Genomic DNA, 27175 nt, shown 5'->3' with positions numbered 1-27175 from the left:
ATTCGACCTTATTTTTCCAAATCCATTGTTATGCATTTTAGTGTCACTTATGCAATTTACGAAAATATGGTATCTTTATTCATTATTTATAAAATATTTTGTATACGATTCGTGTTTTATAAAAAAAAGTTTAATGTTGTAATTTACTGAAGAACCATAATAACATAACTCTGTATTTTACAAACCGTCAAAGTAGAAGCAAACAACGTTAGTTGTCATTTGATAACTGTCAGATTTGGCGCCAAACTTGTGTGAAAACAAACGCTTTTACGATTCTGATTGTCGTATTTTAATCAGAAATTAATAAATTGTTGTGTCGTTGTAATAAAAACCATTATTATAATGTCTACCCCGTCTAAAAGGCCATCTTCACGTGCATCTTCCGAAGCGCCTACACCGTCCCGGCGAACAAGATCTTCTCAGCAACTCATTGTACCTGAAACTCCACAACGTTCCTCTGGTACACCATCAAAAGGTAATTATAATATTTTTCTTTATTTTATGAAGCTTTCTATGAAAATTCTGTCAAGCTGTACATAGATTATTTTTATATTACTATATTTTAACTTATTGTTTGCATAAGTTAGGTTAGTTGTGCATAAATAGCCACCGAGCTAAAGGTCTAAGTGCATTTGTTTTTATGTATATATAAGTAATGTTTATAATTACTTGAGTGATATATTAAATATTTTTAGTTGATACAAGTAAAATTTTATTTTCAGATGGAACACCAGGTTCTCCTAGAAGAACCCCGCGTACCCCCAGCCATCAGGCACCGGGTACTTCTCCTGCACGGGCTCTCGCTTCAAGCCCTATTGGTAACTAGGCATCCCATTTTTTCTTTGTTTCACAATTCAATTTGTATGACCTGATACTTGGGACACGAAAGCAATAAAAGAAAGTTTATTGTCAATTGTATGTAAATACTCTTTTTTAGGGTATATTACTTATATTGTGTGTGTATATTATGGTATTACTTTTTTATGTTTCACTGGTTTAAGTTTTTACCTATCTCCTTTTAAGTATTTTTGTTTTTCACTTGTTCTGTTGGTTGCCTGGAAGAGATCATTGTAAGTGATAAAGCCTCCTTCTGTGCTGTATGCTTTAGCTTTAGTTTTATTGTATTTATTTCTTCTACATTGACAGCACAATAGTGTTTCAAAAAAAATAAAAATTTTTTTATCATAATTTACTTGCAATGACCCAGCTTCGATGGAATAATATATTATCGTAGATGATGTATGTATTCTAATAAGAATACATAACTTTAAATGCAACATTCCAGGAACTGACATAGACATGAGCTCACCTTTGAACTATGGAACACCAAGTTCCTTGAGTACCCCTCGATCTCTCATGAGAGGAGCAATGACACCAGCCAGACAGAGAGCTGATTTAAGAGGTCATCAGTTGGGTCCAAATGTACCTGCTCCCACACCTACTAGACGAGTGAGTTGTACAAATATTATCACATGTTATTTGTATATTAAATATTTTAAAATTTAAAATGTCGATGTAATCAAATCCTAACAAAGGATATAAATTTCTAAGGTGCAAATTTACAACAATCAGGTTTTTTCAACTATAATATTAGCTGTGAAGAAAAAATTTTAGATTGAAAGAAAAAAATATGTTGGCTTATGGCTGTTATTTCTATGTTTCAGGCTGAAGCAGGGGAGCCAGAAACAGCATCAAGTGAACCACAATTAGTGGTGTGGGGAACTGATGTAGCTATTGCAGAGTGCCGGGAGAAATTCATTAAGTTCCTACAGAGATTTGTTGAGCCCACTGCACTTACTAATGAACCATTGTATGAATTAAAGCTAGAAGAGGTAATTAGGTCTCTAAAGCATACCAATTACTCTTATTAGGGTTTAATAAGGCTTGGCTAATGTATTTAAACACCAAAATGAATAATTTTCTTTACAGATACATACTCTTGAAGAGCCATTCTTAGATGTAGATTGTGAACATGTTAAAATTTTTGATCCCAAACTTCACAGACAATTTGTTTGTTATCCACAAGAGGTAAGCAAGACATTTGTGTAATTTAATAGCTATGAAAAGTTGTGAAAAAATATTTTTCTAAACATTTAAAAAGCTTAAGAATATATAGCTATAACATACTAAATAGTTTTAAACCATTTGTTAACAGTAATTGGTACCACCTATATACAGTGGTATATTATTTTGATCTTTAAGTAATAAAACTCCAAATTCACATAATTTTATCATAGAAGCTAATACTCGATCAACCAGAAAATAGTTTCTTAAATAATAAATCCATACCAGTTCACTATATAATGTTTGTTCTAAATAAATAATGTAAAATTTTAGGTTATTCCAGCATTTGATGCAGCAGTTAATGAGCTATTTTTTGAGAAGTATCCAGCTGCTGTTTTAGAACATCAGATTCAAGTGCGACCCTATAATGCACCACAGAGGCACATGAGAGATTTGAACCCTGAAGGTGATATAGTGTACTTTTTATATAAATTTTTGGTTCCTAAAATGTTCTTATTCTATAAAAGCGAATCTTGGCAAAAAAAATATGTCATCTAAATATATTTTTTTTGTACTACATATATAATTTTTTACAATGCAATGTTCTTATTTCCTTCTTAAAGGTGATAAGTTTTTAATCATCATTCCAAAATCATACCTTTAAATTTGGGTTTGTTGCTTAATAACTCTGTAGGTTTTTAATGGATTGACTTGATTCTTAATGATCTATAGGAAATTGTTGTCATTGAGTCCCATTTTAAATTTGGAAGTTGTACCTTATCCTTGGTATGTTGGTCACCTTTTTGTAGTAGAGAAATATTTAAAAGTAATAACAAACATGTAGGTCCCTAAATACTACAGTGTTTTACACATTCAAAAACATATTAAGATTTTTTAGGTTGAGTTGGAAAACAGCATTGAAGTAACTGGTGCTTTCTGTTTATTTTCAGATATTGACCAACTTGTTACATTATCTGGTATGGTGATCAGAACTTCAACAATAGTACCTGAGATGCGAGAAGCCTACTTCAAGTGTGCAGTGTGCGGGAGTGCAGCTGTTGCTGAATTGGAGAGAGGCCGAGTGCCAGAGCCAGCTCACTGCTCCCACTGCAATACAGCACATAGCTTCCAGTTAATACATAACCGCTCACATTTCAGTGATAAACAATTAGTTAAACTACAAGAAGCCCCTGGTTAGTAAATTTGTCTAAATCTTATTTAGTGTCTTTGTAATACTGAAATTTGTTATAAGCATAATTTGTTAACCTAATCTGGGTTTCTGGGTGATTCTTTAAGTAAAGTGTGGAGGGTCCCTAAATGTTTAAATGTTATATACGGCCAAAAATTATGTGTTTAAGTTATTGGTTAAAATGCAGTCTCGCTAAAGGTTATAGTCATTTTAATCATGTCACAGACAATAAATAATCATAAGCTAAAGTGGAGTAACGTGTGAGCAGACGACATGCCGGCCGGCCGCACGCCCGCTACGGTGAGCGTGATGGCGCACGGCGCGCTGGTGGAGGGCGTGGGCGCGGGCGAGCGCGTGGCCGTGACGGGCGTGTTCCGCGCCGCGCCCGCCTCCGTCAACCCGCGCCGCGCCACGCTGCGCGCGCTGCACCGCACGCACGTGGACGCGCTGCACTACCGCAAGACGCACGCCGACCGCCTGCACGACATGGAGGACGGGTGAGCGCCCCCCGACCCGCGTGTAGGGTGCCGTGCTGCCGTAACCCGCGCGTGTGGGGCTCCATGCCATAGACTCGCACGCGCAGCGTGCGCCGCTGAAGTAGCAGAATTATCATAATACTTGCAATAAAACGCGCGTCACTCGCGTGGTACCTGGGTAAAAGTAGCCTATGCGCTAATCGGGACTATAATATTATATAGTACTATATATTTTTTACAGTACAAATTTTATACAGACAATTAGCTATTTTCATGAAAGAGTAACAAACATCAAAACTAGCTACCTGACCTATTTAATAAAGTTGGATATTAAATACCACTAAATCTATCTCTTAGTACCTTTAAGGTACCCAGGTTATTGAATCTGCTTTTCATCTGCATGACGATTTATCTATGTCTCTGTAGTACGGGATAAAGAGACATTTTGGAATATAAAAAAATCATTATAAGAGCTACAGCATTGCATCTATAATTACCTTATTTATCAATATATTAATTGACCTTGGGGTCAAGAAAATTCATTGCTATTTTCTTTTATAAGGAAAGAGCACCAGTTCCCGCCAGAACGCGTTGAATTATTCAAGACCTTGGCGTCGCAACCAGACTGCTACGAGAGACTTGCTAGGGCTATCGCGCCGTCTATTTATGAAAACTTAGACATTAAGAAAGGAGTTCTATTACAACTTCTAGGTGGCACCAAGAAGAATTTTAATGCCGCTGGTCGGACACATTTCAGGTATAAACTTAGGGCTTTTAAGAACACATTTATTTTTTTGTATAACAATGGGTTATTAGTGGTTAAATAAATAAATTTGTTTTGCGTCTGCTTCCGAAATTGATCCGAGTTTTCATTGAAATACCAATAACAAATAATACCTTTAAGTAACATTGTGCTAATCTATTACAAATGTCCCAGATCGGAAATCAACATCCTTCTCTGCGGGGACCCGGGCACCAGTAAGTCCCAACTGCTACGCTGGGTGCATTCTCTGGTGCCTAGAGCACAATACACCTCGGGGAGAGGCTCCTCAGCGGTGGGTCTCACGGCGTATGTCACTAAGGATCCGGATACGAGGCAACTCATTTTGCAGACGTGAGTATATTGGGAAGAATTTGGGTAGTAATATCATTATAGGCAATGGTGCCTATAATAATATATATTACCATTAATACCCATAATATTACTACCCAATAGTATTGTTAGTATTATTTATTCTAGTATGCATATGTATTTATTTCTAGATTGAAATATAACTTATAATGTTTTATTAATTAAATTTTGTACATATTGAGGACTCTTAAAAGTTGATTTGAAAGGATTTCAAATAAAAATTATACACAAGAACATAATAAATTTATTATGTCTACTATGATAGGGATACAAGCATGAATGTATATTGTCTCTATATCCATTACAATAGAAGGCTGCTGAATTAAAAGTTACTTCAAATAGGACCTAATGTCCTATTTGAAGTAACTTTTAATTTATACTTTTATAGCATTAAAATGACTTATAAGCAAGAGGTTTTTAGCAATAGATAAAAATTCGAACATGAGACGCGATTTGAACCCGTGACCTTCGCCCTGACTACTGCAACAGATCATCCACCTGAGCAATAGAATTTCATCAATTCTTTGTTATTATAGTTTTATAGCATTGGAATCTATACTACATAATATTATAAAGAGGAAATTTTTTATTTCTGTTTATTTGTAATGGATTAACTCAAAAATAATGTAACCAATTTTAAAAATTCTTTCACTATTAGAAAGCTACAACTTTACTGAGTGGCAAAGGCGATGTCGGGGCGAATAACTAGTGTTTAATGAGAAATTTTTAGAAATAGCTTCTCAAGTAACTTTCCGGGAGGCATATAACACATGTATATCAACTAATCGTATTTTTATGCATTGGTAGATTACTTTCTATGCCAAACTTTTTCCCCATCACAAACTTATCACAAAGATATTTGTATCAATAAATAGTTATTCCATAGTATTTCGTATGGTTAATTTTAAATAATTTTTTGAAGATTTAATGCGCTTAACAAGTCTAGGTGATTAAATAAAGTAGTATTATATGAATTAATGTAGACATCAAATGTGTACCAAAGTTAGTTTATTCTATGTTACAGAGGTGCATTAGTGCTGGCTGATAATGGAATATGCTGTATTGATGAATTTGATAAAATGAACGATTCCACGCGAAGTGTCCTTCATGAGGTAATTTTTTATTACAGAAGTGTGATATATATGATATTGTTTAAATTTTGTAATTAAATTTCTGTTCACTTACTCATGTAAATTGGTCCTTCATGTTAAAATTGATTTGTTTTCACCAAGTTTTTATTTTATAATCTGATAATGGTAAAGAAGTCTATGTGATAATGTAAAGGAAGTTTAGGGTTGGTTTGTTTGGGCACCCTGATGTATGGAATTGGGCAGATTAAAAAAAGTTGAGTTTTGATTTTTTTCACTTTTGGATAAAGACATGACAGCCGGGGCTGATTGCTAGTATTATCTTTGTAATATGCAATACCCAATAATGTAAATCAAATAATAATATACATATAAGAGCTATCGACAATAATTTTTTTTGCACTTTTCAAGTTATTTTGAAAATAATACAAGCAAAGACAATAATAATATTTATTTCCTGCGCAGGTTATGGAGCAGCAAACACTATCCATAGCCAAGGCCGGTATAATCTGTCAGCTGAACGCCAGGACGTCGATTTTAGCAGCTGCAAACCCTGCTGAGTCACAGTGGAATAAGAACAAAACTATTGTAGAGAATGTGCAACTACCGCACACATTAATGTCAAGGTATATTCCGTGTTTTGTGTTATGAATTAATTTTCTAATATTACTTTACTGGTGATATAAGTTCTTCTAGCGTAATCAATCATCCCGTAACTTCGTTATTTATTATTACTTCCACTTCCGCAGCCAATGTTGTACATAGTTATCCATATCCTATGTTTCAAAGGGACATAAAGAACACTATGATATATATCCTAAGTAATATTATAAAAGTCTTTACGTAATGCCAAAACCACTGAAATAATTTGAATAAAATTTGATTCAGAAATAGTTTGTAATCGTAGAGTGGATTAGAATAGTTTCTATCCCGGAAATACCACGGGAACGGGTACAATATGGGAGTGACCCACAGTCTGTCTACTTTGTTGTACACTGTCTTGACGTATAGGACATATTCATTAATTTTAAATAATTGTATAGCTTTTGCATAGTCAAATATCTTAATTCTATTGTACCAAATAATCATATACTATATAAATTTTTATGTTATACTATCACTTTTATTTTAAATGTCATATATATGTATATTGGGTGAAAGGTATAGATTTAATAAAACATTTACTATTGTAGGTTCGATCTAATCTTCTTAGTGCTAGACCCGCAAGACGAAGTGTTTGACAGACGCCTGGCGTCGCATCTAGTATCACTCTACTACAAGGACCCAGCGGAAGTACAAGAGGACGACGAGGATGTTGTTGTAAGTTGTTTTCATATTTAAATAAAGTTTAGATTTTTTTTTAAATTATAGAGCAAAGTATTTGTGTAAAGTGTTCTTGGGATTGGGTTAAATAGAAAATTCTAGATATCATAATATTGTACTGTATTTGTTTCGCTGGTATTCTAGTAGTAATATTAAAAAATGCGAAAGTAAGTGCCTTACTTTTCTGCGCGTCTAATCTCAAAACCATTGAACCAATTTGGATGAAATTCGGTACAAAGATGGAGACTCCAGAAAGGACAGAATAGATTTTATCCTGTAAATCCGAGAATTCCTGTTCTATATACATGTAAATCCCAGAGACAGTCTATCTTTGCTATTTAGGATTTAGTTTTCATGTTAAATCTAAATTATAATGACTTAATATTATGTTATCTATTTATTTTGTGACAAAAGTGATTTTAAAAGTATGAATTTCCTCTGAACACGGGGCTTATATATTTTTTACAGGGCATGAGTCTTATGAGGGACTACATAGCGTTCTCAAAGGAAAACGTGCAGCCCGTACTGAGCGAGGCCGCGCAACAGAGGCTAATCGATGCCTACGTAGATATGAGGCGAGTTTATATTTTGTCATGTACTACTTACGTACTTTACGATTTTTTTTTTTAATCTGTTATAATAATAAGTGTTCAAATTTGATTACGCTTATTAGCCAATATTTTTCTTTAAAATTTTATACATATTGCAACACTGTTTTTTATAGCTTTAGTTTTTCTTTATACATTATGTTTTTCTTTTATTATTTACGTATGTTATTTGTTGTGTATATGCATGTATATACTTAGTAATATTTGATCTGTGTTCCATTTTCAATTCAATTGTTAACCCTGAATTTAGATCTGTTCACAATGCAAGTTTATCGTAACATTATACAAAAACATCACCTGATGAATAAAGACTTATGTTATATTTCTTATGTCTATAGAATCAGATCTAGAGAAATCTTTAATTTTTTTTCCTATATTACCGATTAAAATCCTCAAAATACGAACATTGCAGGCGCGTGGGAAGTGGGCGTGGTCAAATTTCTGCGTACCCACGACAATTGGAATCTCTCATTCGACTGGCTGAAGCGCACGCACGAGTTAGACTATCTGGTACTGTTGAAGTGTCTGATGTTGATGAGGCAGCACGGTGAGTAGTTATTTCTACACTTTATTAATTCTTCACTCTACTATTTTTTTTTACAATATGGTGAGCATAAAGCGCTGTAGGAATCAAAGTTATATTAATTTGATCATTGAACCTTATACAAACGTCGTCAAACTCCCGCCAATATAATCATGACGTTGACAATTACAAAACTGCCCAGTTAAATTGAATGGTTCCAGTAAATACTAGAGATGCCACGAATATTCGGCAGCTATTCGGTATTCGGCCTATTCGGCCACTTTTTAACTATTCGGTATTCGGCCGAATAATACGTACTATTCGGCCGAATACCGAATAGCAAATCAATGAAAAAAAGACACATCATATTACTCAAAATTATCTATTTATTTCCCAATTACAACTCTTTAGTAATTAAAATTGATCAGTGGTAAGTTGTGATGGATAAAAACAAGCTTTTCTGCATTTATTGGTAGCAAACGACTACGCTTTTCGTCGTAAATGATACCAGCCTCAGAAAATAACCTCTCACTATACACACTTCTTCCAGGAGAAGAAAGATACACTTTAGCAAATTTCGAAAGGTTTGGGTATTGTTTTTCGTTTGCTAACCACCACTTGTAAGGATCGGCCTTCCTATCTAGGCGACTATCCTTGACGTGATTTACTCGCAATTGAATTGAAACAAATAGCCATCGATCTCCTGCCGCGCCAACGCAACGAGGAAAACAGGTTTTTACTTGTCTTATTCCAGCGAACGCGCCCCCGACAAGCATGTATTTCGCGCCGAATATTCGGTGGCCGAATATTCGGCGCTTCGGCCGACAGCGTTGCCGAATATTCGGTATTCGGTATTCGGCCAATCAACTATTCGTGGCATCTCTAGTAAATACCCTACTATAACTTAAACGTAAACCATACATCATTGTTGCTGCATATCAATAATCAAACAATATTTCCAGTCTCCACCGCGAAGCCCTAAAGCAGTCGGCGACCGACCCGGCGTCGGGACGCATCGACGTGGGCATCCTCACCACGGGGCTGGGCGCCGCGGCCCGGCGCCGCAAGGCCGACCTCGTAGCTGCGCTGCGCACCATCATACAACCGCACGCCAAACCCCACACCACCACCCACGCCAAGTTGCTGCAGGAAGTTAATAGCAGTTCGCAGATTGTGAGTTTTTATGTACTCGTAATACTGGAAAACCTTGTATATTTTATGCTTATATAAAAATTTGAGTTTTCTGTATATTCGAAATTTGAAATTTATCCATCGACATCTGACAGTTTATCCATCCCACATGGATCATAGCCATCGACAGCACCAGCACAATTGCTATATACTACATATTTTGTTAAAATTAAATTTGTTACAAGTTGGTGTCGGTTTCAACGTTTGATACGTTGAAATACATAATTGGATTATATTATTTCATTGTATTATATTATTATAACCTAATATGTATGATGTCAGGGTGTTTTTGTTGTACTATGAGTAGTGATCTGATTGTGTTTAACTTGTTTAGTGGATAAGAAAAATAGAGTCCTTTTTTAAATAGCTCCAAGGAAGAGGTCCAGGGCTAATTTATGAACTAGAGAAAAAGGTGATGAGTTGGCCCCTACCACTATGTGATTATGTGTGTATGATGTGAAAAAAAGGGATTAGAAAATAAATAGTGTGTGGAAAATTCATACTCTATGTACACACAACACATCATTCTATGTATTAATATTATTCGACATTTGCATAGAATAAATTATCAAGCATCCATTGTTCATGCATACTAAGTACTCAACACATACAAAGATGCCTTATTTCTATAACCATTTTCACATCTATTTTCCCAAATGCTACGGGCATTTAAATTAAAATATATTATAACTCCTTTAGTGGCGTCCACCCTAATAGACATGCATTTCTATATTATAGCAGGTACTATACTATTATAATATAATGATTAAAGTCGAGTATAAATTTTTTTCAGACGGTGACTCGAGAGCAACTCGACGAAGCGTTACGAGATTTGCAAGATGAAGGCAAAGTAGTTGTAGTTAGCCACACTCATGTAAGATTGTGTTAATTTTTTTTTTTTTTTAAATAATGGTAGGTTTGATTTTGTGTAATGTGTCGACTAAATATCTGTTTTGACTTTATTAAGTTTGAATGAATGTTGTGTTATCAGCTATTATAATTTGGAATTGTTGAAAGAAATGTCATTTGTTAATAAAACCGAATATTCTTCTTTGTCTGTTAGAAAAGTAAAACGATGATGAAGTATCCGAAAATTGAGTAAATATATATGTTGAGGTGTGCTCAGTATAAGAAAACCGCCATGTAATATAACTGTGATTTTTTAAATAAATACTTTCTTCTAATTTGTTATCTTTTATTACATATATAATTTCATCGAAGTTATCTATAACTCTTAATCATTTAACCATAGATCGGAAATTAGATTCTATAGAATAGAGCAGACAGGAACCTCTGAAGTTGCTCTTATTTTTTATCTAAATTTATGAAGCCAGAGAACTGTCCTGTCGTGCTTAAAACCACAATATAATATCATTGATATCCTTCTCATATATCATATGTCTTCACATATATTAATACAAAATGGAATGCTTCTGATATAGATATTTGCCAGAAAAACGTCTTCAGAATAGGCTAGTCGGTAAATGTTTAAAATATTTAGACATATGAAATGTCAAAAATTTCTAATTTGTGGGAGGTGGTGAAGGGTAATTGATTGATAAAGAAGGCGTTAAAAGTGAAGTCCCGTGTCCCCTAGTGGGGTATGGGGCAGATGATGTAATTCTGTTTCACTGATCGATTTTCTTTATGGACAAGTAGGTGATCAGCCGTCTGTGTCCTGCCAGACCGAGACTTTTTTTTTTATCCCCACCGGGAATCGAACCCAGGACTCCTCGGTTCTACGCTCACGCGTTTACCACTGTACCAAGGAGGCGGTCAAAGAAGGCGTTAGCCAATGCTAAAATCCGACAAATTCGATAGTACGACACTGCCCTACAAAACGTGTGTCGGATTACTGCAGGTCCACTGTATTCAAGATTCTCATAAAAGGTAATGCTAACAAGATAAAGTAATAAAAAGTCACATATACAATAAATTATATTTATTCAAATTTAAATATCTGTACATAAAATCAGTGGAAATCTCAAGTCTTTTAACAAACATAAAAATTGGTTTAACAATTTACTATAAAACTTAACTTGAATACCTGTTATTAAAGTGTAACATAAACCATGATTTAATAAACTATTTTTAATTAAATAACTAACTACGTGTTAAAACTAAAATTCATTTAAATATGTTTGCATGTTTCTCTGGAATAAGTTTATGATTCCAGAGTCTAGGCTATGTTACTCTTATTAAATTGTCTAGGAATATTTGATGTGCTGTTTTCATATTATAAATTGTGATGAGGTAAAAATAAAAAATATGGAATAAACAGTCCCCAGTACGTTTAACTTCTTTTTTTATCTTAGTTATAAATTTGTTTAAAATTGCACAAAATCTCATGTAAGCGTAATATTCTTACTTTATTGAAGCTCAAATCTTTTTTAAGGAAGAGGTGCGACTAATATCATTTTATATTCTATAGTCTATGTCAATTCAATTAATCTAAAAAAACATGGCAATACAAAACACGTTCTAAATTTAAATTAATTTCCCATACGCAATTTATATCGATGAACGTTCATGTGCGCGCATTAACAATTTGTGTCTTAAAATTAAATATAATCAATTATTAGTAACACACCAACTCCAAAACATTAGGATGGCGACCATCCGAACGCATCAATAAGCTATAAGGCAATTTTTCGTACAAATAACAATTTAATAATTGTGTTATTCACTTAACTAGAAACCTGTTTGTTATCAGGAAGTTTGCGCTTGAGTAGTATTTTCATTGTTCCTAGGTTGAATGTTTATTTCGTTATTTTCTTCTGTGACGGGTTGGTTGGGTGTAGTTTTAATTTCCGAGGTTTGTGCTGGGAGTCTTACGTCTGTATCAGCTCTAGTGCATGCTTCGTTCACGTACTTATTGAATAGATCCGGTTTGTCGAGGTATATATGGTGGCCGGCACCGTTGATTACCTGCAATTTATTATAGATTTTTTTTATCCTATCCTTCCTACTAATATTATAAATGCGAAAGTTTGTAAGGATATGTGTGTGTGTGTTTGTTACCTTTTCACGCAAAAAGTACTGTACCGATTGCAATGAAATTTGGTACGTAGACAGCTGGACAAGTGAAATAACATATAGGCAACTTTTTATTCCGATATTCCTACGGGATACGCACTTAGGCGGGTGAAACCGCGGGGCACAGCTAGTAGATAATAATTATTCACTGAAGAGGATATGAACTATATAACATATATACAGACACGGGATGGTGAGGTCTTTGTAATAGTGCCGTTTATATTTTTGGGAATAGGGAATCCTAAAAATGACAATTATAACTGCACTCATTTGAATATGTTTTATTTTTCTATTTACGAAGAATGTTGATAAATTATATTGTATTTTTTAAAATGTATATAGTTACTACGGTATGGTATACTTAGTAATAAATAATTTTTTTCAACAAATATATAATAAGTAGCAAACACGGACGGACAACACGGACAAAGTCAAACATACAGCACTGTACATCCATTGGATCTTAATGAATTAAATTCCTACAAAACATCACATACTTGCACGTAAGTCTTCGAATTGGGGCGGCTCTCGGAGAGCAATTGGCCCGTACTATTGTCGACCCACGAGCGAGAGCCGTACAGCACAGTGATCGGCAGGTTCGTGTCGAGCTTCTCCACTCTGTGGACCATGGGGTTCTTGGCCCAGCCGAAGCCCTGCATGAGTGTGTGGAAAGCGCTCTCACCTCTGAAAAAAAAAAAATATTTTTGTGAGAATCAACAACTATTTTTAATAAAAACCGAAACGGCCTTAAATTGTCAGAAATTGCGAAATAGGACGACATGGGAGTCACCACTTTTTAAACATAAAAGGAATCATAAAAAACGCTTTACCCAGAAAAACAGTTATGTGGTAATAAAAAACAGCCGAATTTATAACCTCATCACTTTCAGAAGTTAATTGTAACGTATAGGAATGGAATAAAAAAAGATTAATACTAGATTTAAAAATATAATAATATATGTACTGTCTCTTTCTAATTCCACTTATTTAAGTAAGCACAATTATTTTTTTACAATTTAGTTCCTTACAAACAAGCACTTGTACGAATCTTTCTTTTTATAGGTCACTAGCTTTTTCCCACGGCTTCGCACACGTAAAATTCGGAGTAGTTTAATAAACGTTTTTTATATATACATATACATACATACATATATACCTTCCTCTTGAAACCTTCCTATTAAAAATAAACCCCAAAATCCCTTGTGTAGTTTTAAAGATCTAAACATACATCTATACACAGGGAAAGACGCGGAAAGCGACTTTGCCTCATAGTTCATACTATGTAGTAATATGACCATTAAAATATGCGTCTAATTAATGTTGAATTATTCAAGCCGTATTTTTTTACGACCTATCCCATCATATATCCATCGTTCGTGACAAATACTGAGTTTTAAAAATAAAGCATTCACCAAAAATCCAAAAGACAAGTACATAAAACTCACGAGGGTGCCTGCGAGTTGCACTGATATATATACTCCGGGATAACCGTCAGCGCGTCCGGGACGTAATTCGTGTATTTCCTGGATATATCCGGGCGGGTCTTGGAGACCAGCCACTTGCCGGCCGGGCCAGCGGCCCGCACCGCCCAGAGCGGGTTAAGCGGTTGCAGGGCTGTGGCCAAAGCTTTCACCCAGAACGGGATTTGAACTTTTTCGTTGCCGTTGGACGGTTTTTCGGGAAAGCCCCATGGATCCGCCAGGATCAGGTGGCGGACTCTAAAAATATAAGCGTAAAAGCATTTATTTGAGTAAGTTCATTATCACAATCATAGAATTATAAAAAAAAAGAACTTAATATTTGGCATCAAACTGTTATACCACATTTTTTATAACGAAAAGTAACATGTTGTTGATTGGCTGCCTGGAAGAGATCACTTGTAAGTGCTAAGGCCGCCTTCTGTGCTGTATGTTTTAGCGTAAGTTTTGTTGTATTTGTTTCTGCTGCGTTGACAGCACAATAAAGTGTTTAAAATAAAATAAAAATAAATGTGTCTCAAAGAGAAAACATTGCGTAAAGGATAAAAATGTTAAGAGCCTTATTAAACAACATACAAAGTTATAAGTTAATTTAAGATGGCTCACCTGTCTGGGTACTTCAGAGCGTATGCAGTTGCTATGTATCCGCCAAGACTATGGCCCAACAAGACAAACTCCTTCAGTTTCACTTCACGCCTCCACTCTTCCACCGACTCCACCCATTGGGCCTCTACCTTCTCAGCGTCCGATGCGAACTTTGGGCGGGAACTTCTGCCAAAACCTGGAAAACGAAAATTAAAAAATGTAAGATGATAATAATACGATACAAAAAGTATAATATGTATTGTAAAGCTAACAAAGAATAACAGGAAAAAGATACCTGTGTGGGAAATTATTGATTTTATATATGGTAATTGTACCAATCCAAATAAATTATAGGAAATTTGATGTTAAAGCGAACGTGTAAGAGAATTTCCTTCTTTTTTGAGGTAGGTAAGAAATCTTTCATATGATAAAATAAAAAATTGTGACCAGTGTGTTAGTAGAGCCAATTCTGTTTCCGGTTCTGATTATATGATAGTTTTATACGTACGTGACTACATAAAAAAACTGCTGGATATAATACCAATTAATTTACTTAATCGTCCGCCAGCTTCGGAACAAAATAGCAAATCATGCTGATTGACGTATACGCTTCAGAAGGATTCTAAGATTTTAAATGTTTGCATAGTATTGCATCAGATTGCTGAATACTGTTCACGATGCTATCTATCTGCATTATTTAATTTAATAATTTATTCAGTAATTAAAGCTATAATATATTTATAATGAAATTATTTTTTTCATAGATACAGAGGGGAACCGAGCTGGAAGTTCGTATGATGATAAGCGATAACCACCGCTTATGATCTTTTCAACGGTAGCGCTTCTGCTAATGCATTTCCCCGCTAAAGGATGGTGGGGGGAGGGGGGGAATTAAGGACGACTAGCATCGTAATAATCAATTTCCCTCTGTTGCCTCACTTACCCAACAAATCGATAGCGTACACAGGTCTGGTAGCGGCTAGGGCGTCTAAATTAGGGCACCAGAGGGCGACCCCTGCGCCCATGCCATGCAACATGACGAGTGGGGTCTGTGGAGACTCGTCGTTCATTGAAATCGTCCATATTTTGTCACACTGTCCCACAACCGACCCGATGTCGACGTAGAAACGTTTGTACGCTGTTTTAACACCTGACACGAAAAAGAATTGTTTGAATTAAAAAACTGCATAATTTATTTTATATATTAACGTCTTGATGATCTCTTTGATGACAGAGGACAAGTTCCTATGTCGTACATATGTAAACTATAGATGTCACAGGCGAATTGTATATCGCTGTTTATTACGGATTATATTAAGCGAATTATTGTATTATTTCATCTCAGATCTTGTTTCCTTAAACTTAGTACAAATAGATTATTTTTTAATTGGAAATTCATCGCACAATTAATTTAACTTCTTTTATAATCGTGGTATTTTGTAAATCGTGTGAATCGAAATAAAATTTGGCAAAGAGATATATGTCTTTAGGACTAGACGCTGCTGATCTCAGACTAATTATTTCATAAGATATGAAGGTACACTTAAATATATTCGTTGCGAAAGTGAAGCTTAATGTACATGTTACGTAGAAGTGATAAATTGTTAGACCTTCATTTAACGAAACTTCAACTGGAATTAAATGAACACTCAAAGAAATAATGGAACAGCGCCAAATGTCACGAAGGAAGTTTGTAGTATATTCAATGGAATGGATGATATAACAATGGTGTAAACTAGAAACAAAAGCTGTCACCTGATACACGTTTATAAAACATAATAACCAGCTATGTACTTTGCATTATGGACACTTACCTGCCTAAAACTTAATTTTTAGTTTTGTAGCATTGAAATACTTTATAAATCAGTAATTTTGGAAGAATAGAAAAAAAATTTTTGATCACGAGGCGGGATTCGAACCCGCGTTTTTTGCCAAACCGTAAAAACGCGAGTTCGAATCCCTACCTTAAACGTGTCATTTAAAGTAGGTAAGACAATTAATGTGCCTAGTAGTATATCAGGTGTTTTTACATCTTAATGATTGGCATTGATATTTGATACGTAGTAACAGACACCATGATTCAGCAAAACAGAATGATCGACCAAGCGTGAACCTAGTAGCTGATAATTATTATGAACTAGCTGCACCCTGCGGTTTCACCCGCGTAAGTCCGTGTCCCGTAGGAATATCGGGATAAAAAGTTGCCTATATGTTATTCCAGTTGTCCAGCTATCTACGTACCAAATTTCATTGCAATCGGTTCAGTAGTTTTTGCGTGAAAGAGTTACAAACATACATACACATACACGTACACCCATCCTCACAAACTTTCGCCTTTATAATATTAGTAGAACAGGATTTAGTTCATCATAATACCAGCAACTTCCTCATATTAGAGAATAAGAAACCTGACTTTACGAACTACGTACTTCCTTCTGTGTAAATGCCGTAAAATGTTTATACCTAAAGAGCTATTTTTAAAATTATATTCATTTTTTGATTTACTATCGAGCACGCTTCGAACCTTGAACGAAGGTAAATTGATAATAATGGTTATTACGTATATTAATTGATAATATTTTATACGCCGAATCTAATCTTCATTGCAAAGGGGTTTATTTTAAAGTAATATAACCATAATAATTGGATTATTAGTGACTTAATTAGAAATAAAATTTCACGCGTGTGCTGGTGCATTTACACATTCGTATTCGCTTATCGGTTTATTATTCAAGCGAATGAGGAAATGCACAATTCAAGTGTAGAGAATATATTATCTACTTTATAATAATGGATTCATATATAAACAAAAGTTAAAAAATGTAACAACGTAATTATATTCTATAGTCATTGATAATTTCCATTGTTTAAATATATTTTATTAAGTCATTAATGGTAGTTTGTATCTTTCATAGATAAGTAAATCGCAAGACAAAAATAAACAAAAACTTTAAATAGTAGTGATGAATCACCTAGACTTCATTTGGCCTTGATTAAAGTTCAAAAGTCGGAGATGAACATGTTTTATGGTTTTTTAATTTAAAATGCAATTTAAAAGCACAGAACAGTAATATGACAAAAATAATATTATATATTAATGGGGTAAAAATTTGTTCATCTTTGTACATCGAAAAATGACAAATACTTGTTGAATAATTTTTACGTGACCATAAACATAATGCTGATGGTGAATTCATGAAATCGGTCCGGTGTGATCCAAAAAATTTAAGAATATCATTCTCTTCTTGTCAAAGATTATATTATTTTATTATATACTTACATGATAATATGGTTTTTTCTATATTTCTTAACATTGTATCCGATTGTCGAGTCCAGCTGAACCATCCCCCGATCCAACTATAAAGAAGAAATTAATCAAAATATTACATTACATTAATCACACACACCCACAAACAATAAAAAGCAAATAATTGGTTACTAAAAGGTATGTATTGTAACTTAAAAAATTAAATTAAATTTTACTGAAAATAACACAATAATCATTTGCTTTCATTAAAACAAAAACACGAAAACAGGAGTTTAAAATAAAAATCAAATAAAATGGAGGAGTGTTAAGCTTTATAAAACCACTATTCATGTTATGATGCATTGTGATATACAAAAACAAATACTCAAAATAAAGCTTTTTGTAACATGAAATTCATAATTGAAAACAAAGCAAAGCTATACATTTAGAAGCTGTTAATGAAAGTATCTTACTTCCATATACTGGAAATAATATTTCCAACCCATGCTCTGCCTATAATACTGCAAGGTAAAACATTATACACATAAACAAAACAAAGTATGATATTTTCTGATGAATAATGATTTTCAGTTCATTGCAGTACAAAGTCACAGCACCATAACACATACATGAAAATAGTTCAGTGGTATAAGTTCAGGAGGTAGCCATGACTTCTTAAAACAGTGCTAAGGTCAGTATGGGAAAGTGATAATGCTAGATGATATGATTAGCTCTGTCTTTTTCCCACACTGGATTTAGTAGCACTGATTTAAGACAACACAGCAACTGATTCTACTTAGATATTGCATAAGGATTACAACACTGCAGTATTATTGTAATACTGTTTACATATAGTTTTCCTTTTGTTTAACATCCATTGGTACATTAAGGTCAGTTATTTAAACAATAAGTGTACCACTAGTTGGACATACATACTGAAAGTATTTATTTAATATATTATTATATAGTGTGTTTGTTGTATGGAACATTTAAATTCAGGACGTTTTATTATTAATAAAACACAATGTAATAGAATTAGACTAAAATCAAATGGAGCCTAACACATGCAACACAAACAACAAATAAACAAATAAATATAAACTTGCTCATCAGTTCCCATTGGTGTTGCTAGTATATTTTCCTCTGTAAAACATAAATATTTTCTACATAAATACTTCACTTTAAATATTCTTATTATTATAGTATTAATTGATAAATACTTCCCATTAAATAATCTTATAATTATAATATTAGTTGGGTATCCAACACAAGAATAATTTCAAATATGATTACAAATTTGTTTAAACAATAAATATACACATAATATAAATATGAAGTCTCATTAAATATATATCATCAATAAAGCTTTGTTACTAAAATTTTAGAGAAGTAGTAAGAAGAGTTACATATTAATGTACAATGAAATGGTGAAATCCACATAAATACAAATATTACTTATAGATAGAAATGCAAAGAGACAGTAAGCTTATTGAATATTGAGAATAAAAAAAATAATTATCATAGAAGGCATAGATATTATATGAATGAGAAAGAATTCAAGCTTTTGTTAATTGATAATTTAAAACATATTATTATTAAAGAGCGCCAGGTAAATTTCTAGAATATATCACTCCAGATAGCAATATGTGATAAGCGAAATGTGTATAAAGGCACATTGTTTATTAGTATTAAATTGAAATAATTCCTGTATTACTGTTTAGGTGGCAAAACAAGTGAATTATTCGTGGAATGTCATAGTGCACCCAAGTGTTATAGCATGAGATGATCAAACGATGCATAATATGATTTAAAATGATTTTTTTTTCATGCCTAGTTACAAAGTAAATGTATATTTTGACATAGAAGCTCCTTTTGTTATATGAAAAAAACATCAACATAATATTGTGCAATACTCAGAATGTACGAGCTTTACAAAAATTGCGCATAATCTTACCTGGATTCTGTATTTTCAAGATGTAATTCACTACCCATTTGTTTAGATTGTGACTGCAAAAACCATTACAATATTAATACGGCGAGAAATAAATAAATGGATGTTAAATTCGATAAGTATCTGTAATTATTAGAGTAACTCCTTCTTTGCACAGACACAAAGATTTTGCGAATTTTAAACTGATTTACAATTTTTACGAGTTCATTATTTCATTGTCACGTCAATGTCATATGTTATACATTATGTCAAATGAATGTCGCATCGTTCGGATACTTAAATAAATACGATATTAGAATTTTAATATTTTTAATATCATTATAATTATAACCAATCAAGGTTGTTCGTCGCATGAGCAAAATTCTTTTTTTATTCTGTCTACATCTTATTATTTTGAGCAATTTTTCTTCAATCATTACAGTAATAGTCTAGCTAGTCTCGCCGTTTGATTCAGGGCCTAACACGCAGGGTTTATTTTAACAAAAGAAGCTTTTTTTCAAATCAAATTACATTGAAAAATACATTTAACTTATTATAGATGAAAAATTAAATCCCGTATTAACGTAGAAGAAGAATCAGAAAAGAAATTGATAACGTTGCTATAGAAACACAGCAGTAAGCACTGTATAGAAATTAAAACACTGTGATTGATAACTATTTCATTGACGACTGGATATAATTATTAATATTTGAACTCATAATGCAGATTAGTGCTGTACAACCAGTATTCAAGTTAGAATTAAATCACAAAGTTACTCCTGGTGTTATAATTATAGCAAAATATGATGGCACTCACCCATGTTTAACTGCGTCAGCAGGATATGATAAAGTAATTTATATTTTTTGTAATACAACACTTCCAAGAATCTATTAATTCTTCTTGAATAATTTTTCGTACTATCGATTTAAAAGAGTTGCTCTTATGAAATTAAATACTATAGATTTTTAAGCATTGACTTATTGCTAATTAATATGTAATCAGAAATTGTATCAATTCCACATTAAAGATCATAATACACCATCCACATGGTATTGTTGGTGGCCGTGCACAGCGGTCAGAAGCACATGCTGAGGTATCTGAGCTAAATCTTAGCCAAGCTGTAATAGCGCTTGCTGCAGGTGCCTTAAGAGTCGATTGTACAAGGGATATCCTACTTATCGGTTCTCCCACCCAAATATTAGGTAAGAAAAATATTTAATTACAACAACATAACAGTGATTAATCCTTGAACGCTCTGATTCCTCAAACATAAATCTTATGTATACAAAATTATTAATTTCTAGCCTATGATGTCCACGACAACACGGATTTATTCTTCAAAGAAGTACCTGATGGTGTTAATGTAATTTCGACTGGAAGAATTGGCAAAAGTACTGAACTGCTAGCGATAGTTGGCGGGAATAGTTCAGTATTGGGTTTGAATAGTCAAGGCGACGAAATATTCTGGAATGTTGTTAGCGGAAAAGTCTCCGCTGTTTTAGCATTTGACTTCGATAAAGATGGGGAAAATGAGGTAAATCAACTTCATATTAAATTTGCCATCTTGCTAAATGTTAAAATTTTACACATTTTTTTATGCTAGTGTTAGTAGTGTGTGCTACTAGTGCTAGTGCAAGCCACTCCACATCCACAAGGATGGCTTGCTAACACTAGCATATTTTTCTGTCCATTTTTTATATGCCTTCGCGAGATTCTATAAAAAAAATTAACACATAACATTTCAGCTTCTCATTGGTTGTGAAGATTCATTTATAAGGGTGTTAAAAAATAATCAGTTCATGGTAGAACTACCTGAAACAGGACCCGTGTTATGTTTATCTCCAATATCGGAAGTAAGATTTGCATATGGATTAGCTAATGGAACTATTGGCGTTTATGAGGAGGGGATTCGCTTGTGGCGAGTAAAGGTAACCAACATATGAAAAATACCTACTAAAAACAAAAGACTAGTATTTGGCTATGATTAACGTTGTTTGAGGTTTCCGCTGCCTAGTTGACATATTCAGATTTTTTCTATTCTTTCGTTTCATTACTTTGTGACCATAATTTAAAAAGGGCTTTAATTCTGTCAAATTGATAAATCAATGTTCGGTTTAGTCGAAGCAAAACGCAATCTCGCTACAATGGTCAGGCGAGAGTTTGGCGTGTTGTTGGAGTAATGGTCGAGTAGACTGGCGCGACAGTGGCGGTCGAGTATTGAGGCGAGTGCAGCTGCGCTCGAATGCTGCAGCTATGTTGCTCGCAGACTATAGATCTGTGGGTGTTCCGGACTTGGTCTGCGTTTCTGATAAAGGCGAAGGTATTATATCCACATAAATATTTAATACCTGTCACTCACATACATAAAGCCACGCGAAGACGTGTGTAACCGCATCCCTCATAAAATAAGTCATACATGCAACAGACCAGAGAGAGATCAGTATTTTAAAGTCGTATACAACATGAATGGCGGATTTTAATGATTTGTAGTGGGTGGTCGTTAATAACATGAAATTTAAAAAAAAAAGTTACCGTTACGTTACGTTACGTTACATTAACGTTTTACCGGATCAGAGACAAACGAGCAGTTCGTTGTTCAAACAAAAACAAAAATCAATTCACCATCGCGGATATAACCATATCCATAGCAGACATAATGACAATTTTGTTTGTTATTTTTCGAAGTTTATTGTATACAACTTATATTGCACAGTTTTGGGCTTCCCGCCATTTCAAGAAGACTCTGGTTTTAACTCTTCGAAGAGACTAGCTTCTGAAGAGGACAGGCTCGCGATTACCGAGTTACTGAGCAAGAAACAAGCCCTGATGGTGGAGTTGCAGCATTATGAAGCCAATACTGTCTCAGATAGCCTTGAAGCCAGTCGTCCTTCATCAGCTATGCCAACTAATACTCGTTTACAAGTAGCTGTTACTGCGGATACTGAAGAAGTATGTTAGTTTATCGATATTTTAAGGTCAAAGTATATAAACTTTTAGGACCTAGCCAAATGAATGGAACTGGAAGCCTTTATTGACCGATGGTTTCAAAATAAAGAGTCTCAATTTATAGCGTTTATAGCTTTGTTTGATATTGAAAATTTAAGTAGACAATGTACCTAACAACAATATTTGTACCTAAGTACAATGATTTTATAGTGCAATTTATTGAAATAATAAAAAAAGCCTGAGCAAATTAATGGTTTGAGAATTACTTGATTTAATTAGCTATCTGAGAAAACATATATGTAATTTAACAATATTTTAAAAAGTACCCGCGCAATTTTTATTTTATTTTTTCGGTCACAACTAGGGCTGCATCCAGCTCCCAATTTCAACAAACAACGTAACAGTCGTTCGCGCAGCCCTTGTCCTGGCCGAGGGTGTATTTGAAACGGGGGAAACGCTAGCGCGACACCCGCCTCCGGGTCGTTTGCGACCCATCCTGTATATACCGTTGAGATCTCCGAGAGATATACCGGTTGATGTTCATATAAAGGTTAGTAATTCGATAATTTTTGCGATAGGATAAGTGCGAGATATAACAATGATTTTTCATAGATCACTTAAATAGAGTAAGAAGTCTAGTGCTCACACAATACACTAATACGTAAATATAACACATTACACGACAGTTATTCAATAACCTGAACCAGTATACCAGGTTTAAAAATATATCCCTTTTTTTATCCATTTACTTTAAACTTTTCACAGAGATAGCTTCTAGCTCTCTCTGTGCAGTTTCATTAAAATCGAACCAGCCGTTTTTGCGTATTTTAAATAACAAACACAGAAAATTTAACTTTTGTAATTACGTCGTGTTTCGTACTCAGAATCGGAAATTACTTGAAAATTTAATCATCAAGGTAAAAATTTATTGCTTATTCTTGCAGGCACTAGTTGGGTATCCCGATAGTGAACAATTTCACATATTTGAGCTAACAAAACACCTGCCTAGATTCTCTATGTACAAACTAGCTCAATCAACTGTAAGTGTGGAATCCGACAGTTACGTAACATTTCGAATCACAGAGAGGGTTCAAAGAATATGCATTTGGTTAAACCAGAACTTTCTTCTCGATGAGGAATTTGAGATAGAAAATGAGGACAGCAAAGAGTTGCATGTAAACTTTCTGTGTCTTAGGGATAGAAGTTATTTGGGAATGGATTTTGCGGCAGACGGGCAAGTTATGTTTAAAACTACAGATATAAGGTTGGCGGGAGATTTGATTCAGAGTTTAGCTGTTTTCTTGAATTTGTCTGATTTACAGGTGGGTGGTTATAATAGTTTAAAAATTTATTGCACCAATTTTAATACTTAATTTAGTAGCTTTGTCAGATATTATAATATAATAAATAAATTAAATAAATCAACCATTGCGCCCTAAATCCCTTTCAACATCAACCAATTTTTTTGGACTTGTAAGCCTTCAGTGCACACAAGAGAGTATTATTGTCCCCCTTCGAGAAAGACTAAGGGAATGAGAGTTATTATTACTTATATTCAAGAAGGTATGTTTCTAGATAATAAATAATGCTGAAAAAACTTTGGAATGATTGTAAATAAAAGTGAAGTAGTTAGCGTCTTAAAATAATTTAATAGTTACTTATCTTAATGGGTAATTTATTGACCATACAGCTCAACAAAGCCAACACACTTTACTGGATTGAAGAAAAACATGTTATTATGAGGAGGTTCCCTTTGGCTGACAGCTTTTACGATTTCTTGACCAATTACACCGCCTAACACAGCTGCAGCACCAGATACAATACCAAAAACATCAGTCAATAAAGCGTCACTGACAAAACCAATGGGAAGATTCAATTCTTTGACCAGCTCATCTCTCATGCGGAATATTACTTCAGTATCTGCCTTACGTTTTGCGGGATCTGGGTTGCGGTTGTATTCATCACGGAAACGTAAAAGGATCTTCATTGCGAAGTAGGAAGGGTCGCCGCGTCGCAATCTAGATCGTAGTTCAGGTTTAGACCAGTCAGCAGATAACGCATTTTGTAAGGGAACGTATATAGCGCGTCGCTTAACAGTTATGGTTACTGTTTCGCGTGCTGACTTTTCGTCGTCCTCAGGGCCGCGTTTCACGGCCTTGTGTTGCACTATCTCTTCAGAGTACTCGTGGTCAATCAAATCTGTGAACATGTAGCCAAACATGCCCCATACGTCACCGCAAAGGAATTTCTTGTTAGCATCTCTACACGCGTTGTTGATACGTTCAAGTTGCTCTTGTTTCAAGCCCGTCGCACATACAATGTCAAATTCTGTGAAAAAGTTGTCAGGTAGATCATCGACTCCTTTCGTTTCCGAGGTTACTTCAACCATTGGGTTCAACGCTCTAGCTCGCTGTAAAGACGCCTCCGCTCTGTTTTCACCAAGTTTATCCGGCGGCGCCAAAAACTGAGAGTATTGGTCGGTTTCTCTTAATTTTTCATTATCAAGCAGACATACGCTTTTAACACCCGAAAGAATTATGTTTTTAGCGATCTCGGCTCCGAGACCGGACAGGCCAATAATAAGAACTTTGGAGGCTCGTAGCCGTTTTTGAGATTCTAATCCCCAAAGGCGGATTTGGCGATCGTACTGTTCCGCTTCTGCCTCAGATAATTCCATTTCGTTATTCTCTACCATTTTCGGTGCTAAAACAAAATCTGCAAAATACAATAGAACCGGACTGACCCACGCCAACAATTAAACTGTCAACATGACAATGACAGCTTGCAGTAATGACAAAACCATAGATGTAACAAAACGCTTAGTGAATACAATAGATATAAAACATCAGTACAAAGCATTATGGCGCTTCATTTAAAACTAATTTTTCTGCGGCTTAGCTTTAGATTCATTCATTATTAAAATAATTTTCAGTCTACCGCTCAATTTCCAAAGGCAGAAGAATTATTGAGGTCGGAAATGATGAATGCATCTGAAGTAGGAGAAACAAGATCACGTTTAGCTGCTGAAAGCGCAGAAAAAGCTCAATTGATCACTGCTTTACTACCAGCTGCAATTGATGCGGCAACTTATGACTTGTAAGATATCTTTCTAATTTGTATATGGTCTTTATATTGGATAGGTTCTTTTTATATGGAATGATAACATCACACAAAATTAATGATTTATTTTGCATCAGATTTAACAAGTTTTTTTTAGAAAAGAAATGCTGAATCGTTATAAAGAGGTAATGCTTCTTAATGAAGAATTGTTAACTGGGTGCCATATTCGAAGAGCTTCGCAAGAGCAAACAATTGCGTCGCTTAAAAATTTACACACTATTTTACAACAAGCAGCTCGGTTAAGAGGTAAGACTCATCTATACGACTACTACAGTGTAATAATTTATACGGTTGTTCAACGAAGACGCTAAAACAGGTCAGTCATGCAGGGTGCAAGTTGCGAGACCTGAGAGGCTGCCGCGCGCATTTATAGTTGTAGACATCTCGTATTATATAAAAATATATCATTATATGATTTGTAATTATATTATTAAAATGGTACATACTATTTGGGCTGTGAAAGATTGCCAATCTTCATCTAGTGGTATTCAACTTTTTTTACAATGTTGTACTACTTTGTTGCATGATTTCTTTTTATGGTGTAATACTGCAATAACGAGGTACTTTCTCACGAACTGAAGGCTAGGCAATTATTTTATTAGCGATTAGCGCTTACTCTTGCTATATGGTATTATTACCTCTGAATTTGTTCCATCTTGATTAAAATTTTCTATTAATTTTCAGTGGGCCAGTATAGTAAAGCAGCAGTGGCAGCTTGTAGAAAAGCAGTACAAGAGAATAACACTGAAGCTCTTATTAAAATATTACAAGTTGGAGATGCATAAAAAAAAACTCAAAAATTCAGAAAATAATTTATTTCATTTGTAATCAGTTCTTTTGTGCATGTTTTAGCAGTATATATTGTATAAATAAAATGTTTGTTATAATTAAACCATTTTTTTTTTTGAATCAAATTACTGCAAATGCAAATCTTCTCAAGATCTGTCATCAGACCACAGTGTAGTGCTGCTAGAAATAACGGAAAAAGTCATCCAAGTAGAATCTGCGCCACGACTGCATAGAAAACAGACTAACTGGGATCTGTTCCGCTGTTCAGTAGAGTCCAGTATTAACCTGGAGTTACCGCTCAAAACCCAAGACGATATAGAAAAATGTGTTGAACACTTCAATGAGTGTATACAGAATGCAGCCTGGAGCAGTACCCCTATAACCAAAAAGCATGCAAATTCAGACTGCTCAAAATCCATTCGCGAGCTTACAGTAGAGAAACGACAAGCGCGTAAACTGTGGCAGACGACCAGATACCCAAAGGACAAAGCACGATTCAATAAATTGAC

The 27175-nt window shown here is 34.4% G+C and overlaps 4 protein-coding genes across 8 annotated transcripts; 2 read left to right on the top strand and 2 right to left on the bottom strand.

The window, feature by feature from the left end:
* The first annotated feature begins 275 nt into the window (after positions 1-275).
* On the top strand, positions 276-10718 carry LOC119831999 (DNA replication licensing factor MCM4). The gene is made up of 17 exons (XM_038355576.1): positions 276-475; positions 723-818; positions 1286-1449; positions 1665-1832; positions 1930-2028; positions 2338-2470; positions 2955-3197; positions 3462-3690; positions 4232-4426; positions 4607-4783; positions 5826-5913; positions 6355-6515; positions 7083-7209; positions 7681-7787; positions 8233-8367; positions 9306-9516; positions 10328-10718. Exons 1-17 carry the CDS (start codon positions 343-345, stop codon positions 10421-10423), a joined length of 2562 nt encoding a protein of 853 aa, XP_038211504.1. The 5' UTR covers positions 276-342; the 3' UTR covers positions 10424-10718.
* Positions 10719-11461: 743 nt separating this feature from the next.
* Positions 11462-20051, bottom strand: LOC119831853 ((Lyso)-N-acylphosphatidylethanolamine lipase). Of its 4 annotated transcripts, none has more exons than XM_038355406.1 (8): positions 19835-20051; positions 18983-19023; positions 17914-17990; positions 15577-15783; positions 14655-14829; positions 14016-14288; positions 13068-13254; positions 11462-12462 (listed from the first exon to the last, which is right to left on the bottom strand). In XM_038355406.1, the coding sequence occupies exons 2-8, from the start codon at positions 18988-18990 to the stop codon at positions 12244-12246; spliced, it is 1146 nt and encodes a 381-aa protein (XP_038211334.1). In that variant the 5' UTR covers positions 18991-19023; positions 19835-20051; the 3' UTR covers positions 11462-12243. The 4 variants fall into 4 exon arrangements, with proteins under 4 accessions (XP_038211334.1, XP_038211333.1, XP_038211331.1 ...); XM_038355405.1 differs by having other exon boundaries at positions 18987-19023; XM_038355403.1 differs by lacking the exon at positions 18983-19023 and adding an exon at positions 18354-18401.
* Positions 20052-20531: 480 nt separating this feature from the next.
* On the top strand, positions 20532-26773 carry LOC119831711 (Bardet-Biedl syndrome 2 protein-like). 2 transcript variants are annotated; one of them, XM_038355186.1, is made up of 11 exons: positions 20532-20660; positions 20839-21013; positions 21116-21345; positions 21557-21739; positions 21930-22131; positions 22525-22760; positions 23122-23307; positions 23702-24079; positions 25690-25853; positions 25975-26123; positions 26562-26773. In XM_038355186.1, exons 1-11 carry the CDS (start codon positions 20532-20534, stop codon positions 26660-26662), a joined length of 2133 nt encoding a protein of 710 aa, XP_038211114.1. In that variant the 3' UTR covers positions 26663-26773. The 2 variants fall into 2 exon arrangements, 1 of the variants encoding a protein (XP_038211114.1); XR_005287898.1 differs by lacking the exons at positions 20532-20660; positions 20839-21013; positions 21116-21345; ... (5 more) ...; positions 25690-25853; positions 25975-26123 and adding an exon at positions 26207-26437 and having other exon boundaries at positions 26562-26669.
* LOC119831712 (SUMO-activating enzyme subunit 1) lies at positions 24387-25528 on the bottom strand. Its single transcript, XM_038355187.1, has one exon. It carries the CDS (start codon positions 25450-25452, stop codon positions 24433-24435), a length of 1020 nt encoding a protein of 339 aa, XP_038211115.1. The 5' UTR covers positions 25453-25528; the 3' UTR covers positions 24387-24432.
* Positions 26774-27175: the final 402 nt, after the last annotated feature.

This window comes from Zerene cesonia, chromosome 14, assembly GCF_012273895.1.
Source record: "Zerene cesonia ecotype Mississippi chromosome 14, Zerene_cesonia_1.1, whole genome shotgun sequence".
NCBI classification, from domain to species: domain Eukaryota; kingdom Metazoa; phylum Arthropoda; class Insecta; order Lepidoptera; family Pieridae; genus Zerene; species Zerene cesonia.
Note: the sequence above shows the minus strand (reverse complement) of the source record. Positions and strands in the feature narration are given on the sequence as shown.